General features: G+C 37.3%; 1 protein-coding gene across 1 annotated transcript in view; it reads right to left on the minus strand.

Moving 5' to 3' along the window:
- Nucleotides 1-11,686, minus strand: part of LOC107571000 (V-set and transmembrane domain-containing protein 2-like protein) — a 43,548-nt gene extending 31,862 nt beyond the window's left edge. Inside the window, exon 1 of the mRNA XM_016257283.1 lies at nt 11,433-11,686. Coding sequence (XP_016112769.1) covers nt 11,433-11,550 — 118 coding nt within the window. The 5' untranslated portion in view covers nt 11,551-11,686. The remainder of the gene's footprint in view (nt 1-11,432) is intronic.
- Nucleotides 11,687-12,897: the final 1,211 nt, after the last annotated feature.

A 12,897-nucleotide genomic window follows, 5' to 3' on the forward strand; every position in this document is an offset into this window, starting at 1 on the left:
AAAAAAAAAAAAAAAAATTATATATATATATATATATATATATAAACCTATCAACCAAATATAGACTGCCTTCAAAAGGTATGCTGCCTTCTAAGAAACCTTCTTTTGGCAGCATCACATGTGTCCATCACAGATAAGCCAAACCCAGAATGCACTGCAACAAGCACTGTATAAAAAATATTTCAGAAGATGGTTGACAGAGTCCAGGGAAACTCCAGTTCTACTTAATTCAGTGCTGAAAAATCTAATAAATCGTTCATAATCTATCTTTACTCCTTTCAAACTTTATCTGGAATGTCACCGTTTCTGTCACTGCAACTTCCCGATCAGGCGAACACACACAAATGAAATCATCTGCCTGATGAAAATTTTTTTTGTATTATTAATTTTGTCCTGCTCAGATATGTATTCGACAATGTTTAAGTTCTTCAGACTCCTCAATTTTATGAGATTAAATGTTTATTTTGTCCTCCACAGTTTACTATTGGATCATGTTTAAATAAACCTTGTGGGTTCCATCAGACTGCTCCATTTTGTTTGTATTTATTTTTGTCTTATATTAAGTATCCTGATATGCATAATGTTATGCATAAACCCCATTTTAAAGGCATATTAAAATGTTCACTGCATAAGGAATAATTTTTGTGATTATTTATATAACATTATTTCATATGACACACAAATGAAATCATCTGCCTGACGAAAAAATGTTTTGTATTATTAATTTTGTCCTGCTCAGATTTGTATTCGACAATGTTTAAGTTCTTCAGACTCCTCAATTTTATGAGATTAAATGTTTATTTTGTCCTCCACAGTTTACTATTGGATCATGTTTAAATAAACCTTGTGGGTTCCATCAGACTGCTCCATTTTGTTTGTATTTATTTTTGTCTTATATTAAGTATCCTGATATGCATAATGTTATGCATAAACCCCATTTTAAAGGCATATTAAAATGTTCACTGCATAAGGAATAATTTTTGTGATTATTTATATAACATTATTTCATATGTTATATAAAGCTTGAAGCATCAGAATCGGAATCGGCCGATCACCATGACAAGAAATCGGTACTTAGCATCGGCTGCAAAAATCCTGACCGGAGCATCCCTAGTAAAAGCGTGTTAGCAGGTGGCAGCGCGGGTATTTGGACAGAGCTCAGATAACTGAGCTGAGTGAGTGAATCTTGGGTTGTAAACACAGCTAATTAAACAGGGTTATTTAACATTTCGCATCTTCATTTGTCCGTTCTGTCTCCATCGAGTCCCAACACGCGATAATGTTATGCATAAACCCCATTTTAAAGGCATATTAAAATGTTCACTGCATAAGGAATAATTTTTGTGATTATTTATATAACATTATTTCATATGTTATATAAAGCTTGAAGCATCAGAATCGGAATCGGCCGATCACCATGACAAGAAATCGGTACTTAGCATCGGCTGCAAAAATCCTGACCGGAGCATCCCTAGTAAAAGCGTGTTAGCAGGTGGCAGCGCGGGTATTTGGACAGAGCTCAGATAACTGAGCTGAGTGAGTGAATCTTGGGTTGTAAACACAGCTAATTAAACAGGGTTATTTAACATTTCGCATCTTCATTTGTCCGTTCTGTCTCCATCGAGTCCCAACACGCGCCTCAATTAACCCCGCAATCCAAATGCCAGCAGACGGTCTTCATCCTCGCGCTGTTTCCTGTGGATTCAGCACTTGAAGGCAAACAAAAGAGCAGCGGCGAGGAGGAAGACGCGCTGGAGAGCGAGAGCGAGAGGCTCCAGATCCGTTTGGAGAGGACAGGGAGTCGAGCGGCTCGTGTCAGCCAGCGGCTCCCCGGGAGGTGTGCAGCGGCCAGCCTGCCAGACATGTGTCTAATGTGAGATAAGGTGGCACTCCAGCACCTCGGTCTTTACTCTTCACATCAAGACACGAGGGGAAGATGGCGCTCACAAAGAGAAGAAAGACTGAAACACAAGCCGCTTGAGAACAGAGCGAGAGAGAGAGAGAAAGAAAGAACTGTTATATATAATTATTATATATTATTTCCTATATAATTATACATTTCCTATCATTTATTTTCCTATTTATAAATGAGAATATAAAGAAAAATGACTTTTTCATATAAATTACTTGGACTACCTTATTTATATACTAATATACTACTACGTACATTTAAATATTTATTGTCGTATAAATGTATATAAAAAAACAAAGTTTTTTCTTATACAGTTTGCTCTTATTTATATAAATATACTTTAAACTTCACAATCCTCCACAACCCATGGACTAATGCATCAACATCCTGACAGTCTTTGAAGAAAGCCAGCATTTAAGTCTCATTTCTGAAGTGAAGGAGAGCTGAAGGTGAGCCAAAAACCTCCTCGACTCATCTAAAGCACAGTCTGACTTCACAATGAACACTGCACATTTATACTAGTCTCAATATTACAAAGACGCTTCATTTCACAGCTAGAGTAGACCATCATTAAACTGGTCATGTGACTCAGAGAGCCACTCTGATTGGCTGAACTCCACAATGCTTCCTGTCAAATTAAATGCTGCAGCGAAATCTAGTGAGCTGACTATCTAGACAGTACTTTAGGCATTATTATAGATAACTAAAATTAAATTAAAACCATTAAAAAAACGTTTATTTTGCTTGAAATCATTGTTAATTGAAACATTTTTAATTTTAAAATGTCTAAGTTAAAAGTAAAATTTGAATAACTAAAATAACTAAAACTGAAATAAAATGAGTAAAAACTATATAGACAAGTAGGCTTTAAAAAGGTCATTTTTTAAATAATAAAACACAACAAAACTACCAAAACATTTTTATAACAACAAAATATTTAACATTCACAAGATTCTAAATCTTTATAAAAACTATAATAGTATAATATACTAAAAACACTGATGCATAGTTGCATTCCCAACAAAATGCATGTATGCTCTGTAGAACAGGAAATCCCAGAATGCACTGCAACATGCACAATTAAAAAAAAACAGCATATTGCAAACAAACCATTTAACACCAAAAAGTATGCAAAAAAAAAACTAATTAAAAACGCAGCCAAAATATACCCAATATTTGTGTGCTGGCTGTTTTTATGCGTATTACAGCAGCATATCATTAGCCAGCTTCAAGCTCTGCTGTAATCAATGATGAGCACTAGTGAGGGCTCTAGTGTGCTTTTCAAGAGCGAGCGCTAATGAGACGCTGCCTATAACGAACGATTCAATCACTCACGTCTGAGCTTTCATTCGAGTTTCATTTCTGTTAGGATGCTGCCTATGTAGGCGGCTCACTAGTATGCGTCTCAATCACTCTTGTGCACTCAAATGTTCACCACATAAAAATTTGCATAATGTCACTATATTGACTTACCAGAAACGTTGATGTGTTTTCTTCACTCTCAAAGCATCAGAAATGGAGGATGAGCGCATGATGACACTAAATGAAGATGCGTGATGGACTAAATCATGATACAGGGAACTAGGGAGCAGAATAACAGACGAAAAATTTAATGAGAAAAAATAACAAATTTAACAAAATGAAACTGAATTTCAAAATTAAAAGATTACAGATGGAGTTGGTCATGTGACTCAGATCTCCACTCTGATTGGCTGAGCTACACAAAAAGTGTACTTCCTGTCATATTAAATTCTGCTGTAGCACCTAAAATTATTTAAACAAGTTAATCATCATAAAATGGATATTATGACAATGTAGCTCAACTGGAAACTAGGGCTGGTCCGAATACCATTTTTTGAGCTTTGGTAGTAATCAACACGGAGGGAGGGGGCTGAACATATTCTTCTCTCAACAGGTGTCTACACCGGATGCCGCGCCGCGACAAAATACAATAGAACCTATTATGCTGTCTACACTGGATGCGGCGCGCGTGGCGCGACAAATTCCCGACAGTAAACTGCTGCTGCATTCTATTCCAGAAGCCATAAATGAACAAGTTAATCATCATAAAATGGATATTATGACAATGTAGCTCAACTGGAAACTAGGGCTGGTCCGAATACCATTTTTTGAGCTTTGGTAGTAATCAACACGGAGGGAGGGGGCTGAACATATTCTTCTCTCAACAGGTGTCTACACCGGATGCCGCGCCGCGACAAAATACAATAGAACCTATTATGCTGTCTACACTGGATGCGGCGCGCGTGGCGCGACAAATTCCCGACAGTAAACTGCTGCTGCATTCTATTTATGATATATTGACACAAACTTCAAATGAATTTCAACGGTCGCTTTGTCGCATCCAGTGTAGACAGACTTTAGCTGTTGCAGCGCGGAACGACAACTGTCGCGTCCAGTGTAGACACAGTGTAATAAAGGCAGGAAATTCTGTCTGTCTGTTTGCATTTTTATTATGTTGAGAACCGTTCATCCAATCGACACCCGCCACGGGTGTGTTGCTGCGGACCCAAGGGAGTGCAGTGTCGCATTTTGGTGCGATATGGACACGCGACACATTCAGAATTAATAAACTTTTAATAAACTACAGAACAGCGCGAGCCGGAAGCTGCGGGCAGGGCTTATATGCTTCGAGAACGAACACTGCACTAGTGATACGAAACACACAGGTCTGTTAAGAGCAATACTTTTAATATAGACAAATTATTATTAGGCTGGGCTACTGTACTGTAGAGTCGATTCCTCAACTCTAAATAGCTCTAGAGTCGGAGTCGACTCCAGCACTGGAATAGATTCTCATTGTCGACTCCGAAATCGCGGAGGTCTTCATTGATTCTCAAATCTCTATATAGTGTCTACGGCTGTGTATCACCAGCAAAGTCACGATACGATACGTATCACGATACAGAGGCCACGATACGATATGTATCACGATACATGACTGCACTGAATTTCACCTCAGCAGAATTGAGAAAAACAGCTGTTTATTAAACACTGCATACTATAGTGTCATTTCTAACTATTGGCAGAGCAGGCATCTGACCTCTGCATTATGAAGGGCCTCTATAACTGTACCACAGTACAATATAGGTAATGGCATATGTTTCATGTTTACATTGTGCACTCCCCACCAGGTACAATATTCAGATTGTTTGCATCTTGTTTTTAAGGCCATAAATAATAATGTACTTGTTCTAATAAATGTATATTGTAATGTACTCATTCAAATAATTTACATTGGTGGTAGGTTATCATTGCACAAATTAACACACTCTCTACAATTAAAAAAAATAGAAAATTAGAAGAGTTCTAAGCTGAACTCCACAGTGGAGAGAGAGCGCGTGCACAGGGTTGACAGGTTGACAAAGATAAGTAGCACACTTAGCAGATATTTCTGTATTGCGCAAGTGTGAAGCTCCATTTCGGGGATTCCATCTCTTTATATCAGGCATCCCAGTTGTGTTCCTCTGTGGCCAGATTAAACCTTGTTGTAGCCTATATATGCTCTATTCATTCTTTTTTAGAAACCTCGCACTTTTCTACTCAATTTTAAACGTTGTAAAATTTTAAACAAATTAAGTGTGGTCCACTGCTGCACACGTGCCATGATATCGATACAGGGCCAGCTGTATCGATACTCGTATCGTCAAATCTCTGTGACGATACATCGTCGTATCGATATTTTGAACACAGCACTAATAGTGTCTGGCAATTTAGTGCACTATATCAGCAAAGAGTGAACAAAATTAAAGTGAAGATTCGTTTGCAGTGCAGTAGCAGCAGCACGGGCTCATCGTGCTTTCACATAAGACGCGTTTGAGTGCGCTATGATTCGCAGGTGTTTGAAACGGGCCGCGCACACATGCGTCGGATAGCTGGAGTTGTGGCAGAAACGACTTTTCCCCCTTACTTTTATCCCACGTGAAGGTTACTTTAGAAATAAATAACAGTCATAGTAAATTTTGTTTGTAATTATACATGCTTCTGTGACAGCTTTGTAGTTTAATTGATGCTTTGTTATGCGACGTTATGTTTAATGCAATGCGATTTGGTTTTCCATGGTTAACCTAGGCTATTTGTGTTCAATCATTAACCTTAAATCATTAAAAACTCACATAATAAACAAGAATAAACAAATCAATAAGTTTACATTCGTATGCATTTACTCATTCACTCTTAAAAAAAAAACAAGCTTTTCTAATCTTTTTATATTCTATCTATTTGTTTTCTTTTTATTTATTATAAAATTAACAAAAGCAAAAAAAGGCCTCTAACATTAGCTTGCTCTGTTCTTTTTCTATTCTATCCATTTTATTTTTATTTATTAGCCTATATAATAATAAAAAATAAAAAAAACTTGCTATGTGTAGCTACTGCGCTAACTGAGACTTGTTATAGCACTTGCATATCATTGCTCTTTTGTTGATTTTGATTGCTTCCATTGTCCTCATTTGTAAGTCGCTCTGGATAAAAGCATCTGCTAAATGACTAAATGTAAATGTATTTTATTTATTTTTAATATCAATGCTGTTTAAGACAATAGCGCCATCCACTGACCATTATAATGTGACTAATTCATAGCTCATTTAAAGGTAATGTCACCGCTAGAGTAATTTGGACAGTCACGCTAAATGGAGTCGAGGATGGTGGGAGTCGGGAGTAAGAGTCGACTCCAAAAAACCTGGAACCGAACACCCCTAATGCCAGGTGTTCGAGGGGAAAAAAATTTGAATTTCAAAATTGAAAATCGAATGCCAACCCACCAAACGAATATTCGAATATTCTGGTCCAGCCCTACTGGAAACACACAATAAAATATATTATAACACACTAAAACAATAAATTAATAAATTATTAAGTGTACAATATTTTCATATGAATCTAACATCTTGCAGATTTGCATTTTGTAATTAAACAGACACGCATTCAAATAAATAATTTTTGGATGAAGAACCTAATTTGTTTTTGAGGATCTTAAGATTCACCAAATCAACCTCTATGAAAAATGAATGCTTAACGTCTGGAAAACCACACACACACAAAAAAAAATAATAATAATAAAATAAAGGGAAAAAAAATATTTTTTTAGGTCGTGTGAATCCGAGCTCCACAAAAATGTGCTTTCTGTCGTATTAAACGCTGCAGTTTCACAGGATAGCACATAAAATGCTGCTGGAAGCCGTAAGCAAATGAGATAATCATCATGACACTATAATGTAAAAGCTTAATAATTATTTACGTGTACAATATTCTTCATGCAGATCTTACAGGTAAAGAGGTAAACTGTATTTTCTAAGTTAGCTGTAAAATCCACGTCAACAGATTGAGTCATGTTGAAACGCAGCCGCAAACATGCAGAAACCACTGAACGAGCATCGAATCAGTTCACAAGAGCAAGCGCCGTCCAAGAGAAATCAGCCGCAGTGGCAGGTGATGTCAGCGGTCACTGGTTTGAGTGATGGCTGGAGAAATGAAGTGTGTGTGTGTGTGTGTGTGTGTGTGTCACGAACACATCACTGCTGATGCTTATTAGTGTTCGCTGACTGCAGCTGTTTCTAGAGTAAACAAACCAGTAACCAACTTATTAAAAAACGCCAAAGGACATGTGCTGCAGGTTAAACACACACAAGGCAGATTTGTGGCGCACAAGTGTACGAATGCATATTTCATATTTCAGTTATATGTCATCACTAACAGAATAATAATCTTGTGATAGCAACTTTCACAATCTTAATCTAAGGGTCTATGAAAAGAGCATCTCCAAAGGTCCCACAGCTTTTACCGAAATTACTTCTTCCATCCTCGCTGCTCCTTGATCTTCGGTAGCATCTCATGATCAACAGTTTCACCCGGACACACACAGAGAGGAAAAACACAACGCTCCATGGAGAATTAGAGGAGGAGAGATGAACGCGACAGGTCACTGTGAGACCGCTGAACACACAAAGACAAAATACTGTTCCCTAATCAGACCACAACAACCTAGTGCCGAAGAAATGCCACAGTCCAGAGAGATTCTCCACTGAATATACACCTCAGTGCAAGTCGAAACCTAAATACTCACTAAAAAAAACAATCCTTTAAGTCTAAAAAACAAAACCACAAAAAATATTTATTAATTTATTTGGGACAGTGCTATTAATCAATAGTAAAATACTTTAAATGAGTCAGAGATAGCCCCATTGGCTAATTTTCATCTGTTGCCAGATTTTAAAAAGGCAACCTAAAAATCTGAAACACAGCAAGTTATCACACATAAACATACAATAATATTTACAATTACATACAATAACACCTCTATAGATAATAATGGCTGTATCATTAAAAACAACAATTTGCACAAGATTACAAATTTGATTCGCTTTTATTCATTTCTTTCATTTATATTTAAATGTTGAATAATTTGTACTACTCTTTAATTCAATTGGTAGAGTATTTCAATAATGAATGGCTCTAACTGAAAAGACTGATGGTCCAAATCTTCCTCAAAAACAAACCAGTTCTTTAGAATAAACAAATATTTGTTTGTTTATTATAAAGTAAATAAAATAGTTTCTGATGAAAAGTAAAAAGAAAACAAAACATTAAAAAAAAAATTGTTTTTGAGAATCTTAAGATTCACCGATCAAAATCAGAAAGTCTGGAGAACCACAAAAATAAATATACATAATACAATAAATAAATAAATAAATATTTGTTTATTCTAAACAACGGGTTTATTTTTGAGGAAGATTCACCAGTTAACCTCTTTGAAAGATCAATGCTGAAGAATAAATAAATAAATGACTGATAAGTTTTTTAAGAATCTTTAAATTCACAAATCAGTTTCCTTTAAGATCAATGCTTAAAGTTTGGGGAACCACAAAAATAAAAATACAATATAAACTTTTTTTCTTTTTTTTTTTTAAGTAAATGAATGAATGCCTTTTCTAATTTGTTTTTCAAGATCTTCCAGTCAACCTCTTTGAAAGTTCAATGCTTGAAGTCAGGAGCGCCGTAATTGGGGGGGGTGATTAGGATGATTCCAAGGGCCCAACGAGGGAGAGGGGGCCAGCCTCAAAATGCTGTTCTGGGGGCCCGGAAACCATAGTGGCGCCCCTGCTTAAAGTCGACATGAAAATGCATTTACAATCCAAACCAGACCGTCAATGATGATTTTGTTAATAGAATAGGATTTTCAACGTCTTCAAGACATCACAGCGACAATTCTAGCAGACAAAGGGAGTCGAAAACAACAGAATGTTTAGAACAGCATGTGTGTGAATTAAAACTCTACTGCCATAGAAAATGAGATTCCTCTTTACGCCATTGCTATTCATCTGACATGTGCTGTGCTGTGGCGAGCGGTCCGGCGGGTCTGCGCTCTTTGTTTCATTACTGTGAGGTCAGAGGAAAACAGAGGTTTTAAGTTGTTGTTGACATTAATTAAGCCTCGTTACCGCAGGCCACGGTATTCCCAGCGGCGGGAAAATGAACGCAAAGGTATTGGATGCAAGCAAGTTAAGCTGTCCATCACTCTAGAGATGCAGAAAGCAGTTAGCTTTTACACGCTTCACTAAAAAATGAGCAATAACACAATTAAAAATCATTCTGCTTGACTTAATTGGGTGAATCTCACCAAAACATGGCCAGTCGTAAGAAAAGACAAAGCAATTATATACTGTTTTCTGCATTATAACATTATTTTCAAAGACCATAGGGCTCAGTGGGCCTAAATTCATATTAAAACTTGGGCATATCGACAAATAAAGATCCTCCTACACTCTTAAAAATAAAGGTGCTTCAAAAGGTTCTTCAAGCGATGCCATAGAAGAACCATTTTTGGTTCCACAAAGAACCATTTAGTCAAAGGTTCTTTAAAGAACCATCTCTTTCTTATCTTTTTATAATCTGAAGAACCTTATTTCGCCACAAAGAACCTTTTGTGAAACAGAAAGGTTCTTCAGATGTTGAAGGTTCTTTATGGAACCATTCAGACAAAAAGGTTCTTCTATGGCATCGTGAAGCACCTTTATTTTTAAGAGTGTAATCTTTCCATAACCTGTCAAAGCTATTTAAAGGAAACAGTCTTGGTTGAAATCCATTGCAGTCTGATCTTGCCAATCGTCCCCTAGAAATGCATCACAAGATCATACAAGCATCCAGGCATGCATGTCAAATAATCCAGAACGTCAATGCACATTCAGATGGCTTTCCTGATCCGACTGTATCGCCCCTCTTAATATTCCTCATGAATATCGGCTCTGATCACATTCTGCCCTTTAATTTCATGGTGAGCGACCCACAATCCGGCGTGCGAACACTTTCATCAGCATGATGCATGCCTGGGTTCATCAGCACCGATTTATTCATTGCATTAGTCATCTATTGCTCACGCAATTGCCAAAACTTCTTAAGTAAATACAGAATAAGCATATTTTACACAATCCTTTCCATTTCCCAGAGCGTCTGCATATAGTTTGAAGACTATGTTCAATATCCAGGCACTACAATTATGGCTAATTATAACATGACTAGAATCTTGAAATGCATGTAATGATTTTTCCTCACTCTTCCTGCAATGAAAACAACAAATAGGCCAATTTAGGGAATTATATAAACCTAGAATCTCAAGCATCTTTGGCTAGAAAGGAGGGAGGTTAAGTATTTAACTTAAGTAATGCAAAGCACTGTGCTGCCACGGTGGTATAACCCACAACAAAATATAGCTGAAATACTAATATTAAGGTATTTTTAATCATTACAAACTATGGTTTTACCATCTGATACTATCAAGGTAACACAAGTCATGGAATAGATTACATTTGAACCATGTTTTCTTTGAAACACCTTGGAAAAACAGGTCAATTCAGTATAGTTCATATCAAAATACAACAGCACACCCACTGTCCCTCGCCAAATTAAAAATGAACATTTTAAGCATTGCAATTTCAAGTCATTAGACAATATCATTACAATATTAACAAAGTAATCATTAAAGTGCCTTAAAAAGATCATCGCTGACCCATAGTACTTTTTCACAAGGTTCAAAAGCCACAGAATGATATTTCTGGGCACAACCATAAAGATGTTAAACCATGGTATTCTTTGACAAAACCATTCAGTACCACGGAATAAATCAACATTTAACACCATCACTGATTCATAATTCAGCCACAGGACTTTTATGAGGTTAAAAAGCCATGCAATGGTAACACCACGATTTAAACCAAAGTAATGCTGTGTTTTGGATGCCACCAATATACCAAGGTATTGTTTGAAGTGCCTTAATGAATAGGTTAAACAAACAATACCAACGTATACCGATACCAATAACAGAAATACCATGGTATTGCTGTACTAGTACCACGATATCACCATCATATACCACCTGTCAATAACCCCAGTGCAGTTGTGCTGATGAACCGCTCTGCGCATCTCCATCATTGTGGCGCTCGCGCGCAGTTCGGCTTCAAATGACCCGTTCACAAGTGCAGAACCGGATCGAGCCCACACATCTTACCGTTGTTGGATATGTGGTTCTCCACGTCGTCGCTTCCAGCTTGTCTGAGACTGGCACTAAGTTGGATGTAGAGTCCCATACAATGTAAACTCCTCAGAATCACTCCAAACGCGCCCATCACTGCTCCCTGCAAAACACTCTCTCACATCAGGTGGAAATACACGGCTTTAAGAGATAGATCCAGGTGTGGTGAGTGTTTGCTGGTGGGTTTTTGTCCCTGATGATAGCGGCTGAGAAGAGGCTGCGTGTGTTTGCAGTCGTCCACTGATGCGATTTGAGTCTCCGCGAAGAGAAACTACCCGGATCTAACCGATGCGGCGGAGGGAACAGCGCGAGGAGGAAGTTCGGCGGCGGAGGAAGTTCACAGTGAGCCGGTCAACGGTCGTCGTGGGGTGAGGTAAAATTACATTTTAAAATGTTTCTGAGGTAAATTTAACTTATGACTTTGAATGCAGACCGTTATATTTAAGTAATCAACAAGTATAATATTTCTGACCGCAGAATTAGAATAACAACTTCGTGATGTTTTTTTTTCTTCGTATTTTTGATTGCGCACAACTGGTGCCTACTATACATATACTGAATACTGCCCATTTTATAAATAGTGGGCAATTAAATTGACATTGTCAAAAAACGAGTCAAATATGCAAATCAAATTGACGTCAAAAGTTGATTGATGTAAATTGAACGACAAACATATTGGCCTATATCTTTCAAAATTGATATCAAAATATTCATTTAATACCATTAATAGGGAAGGAGATGCATTTGACGGATTTCTTAAACCAATTTCAGGTGTGGGATTAACTTCCAACCTTATTTATATATCGCTTTTTACAATACAGATTGTGTGAAAGCAGGTTTACAGTATTAAACATGAAAATAGTATGTAGAAGGAACCAAAACTCTATCTATCTTCTCTGGCCAGACGAAACCAGCACACAATTTTCACCCAATTACCAGCTGAAGAAATTGCCATCCAAACTGAATTTAAAATGATGTTACAGCATCTTGATCAAGTCTTGACTAATATCTGATGTTAAAGGGGTCATATGATGCGATTTCAAATTTTCCTTTCTCTTTGGAGTGTTACAAGCTGATTGTGCATAGATAAGATCCCTGAAGCTGCAAAGACTAAAGTCTCAAAACCAAAGAGATATTCTTTATCAAAGTTAAGCCTCTGCCACGCCCCCCTAAAACGGCTCGTTCTAACACGCCCCCACATATCTACCTCACTATGTGGAAATATTAGCATAATGCGCCGAAATGTGCACGCAAAGAAAGAAGGCGTGGTTTCAGTAACCGCAGTTAGTGTTGAAGCAGCATGTCAGGGAGACGCTGTGTGTTTCTAGGCGAAAGCAAAAGCACTTTATTTGGCCTTCCGGAAGTAGATGCATTTAGGAATCTTTAAGATGACTTACAACAGAACAGCAATGCATTTTATGGACGACCGTTTCGTGAACCT

Source organism: Sinocyclocheilus grahami, unplaced genomic scaffold (assembly GCF_001515645.1).
Source record: "Sinocyclocheilus grahami isolate Dianchi unplaced genomic scaffold, SAMN03320097.WGS_v1.1 scaffold1533.1, whole genome shotgun sequence".
In the NCBI taxonomy this organism is placed as follows: Eukaryota; Metazoa; Chordata; class Actinopteri; order Cypriniformes; family Cyprinidae; genus Sinocyclocheilus; species Sinocyclocheilus grahami.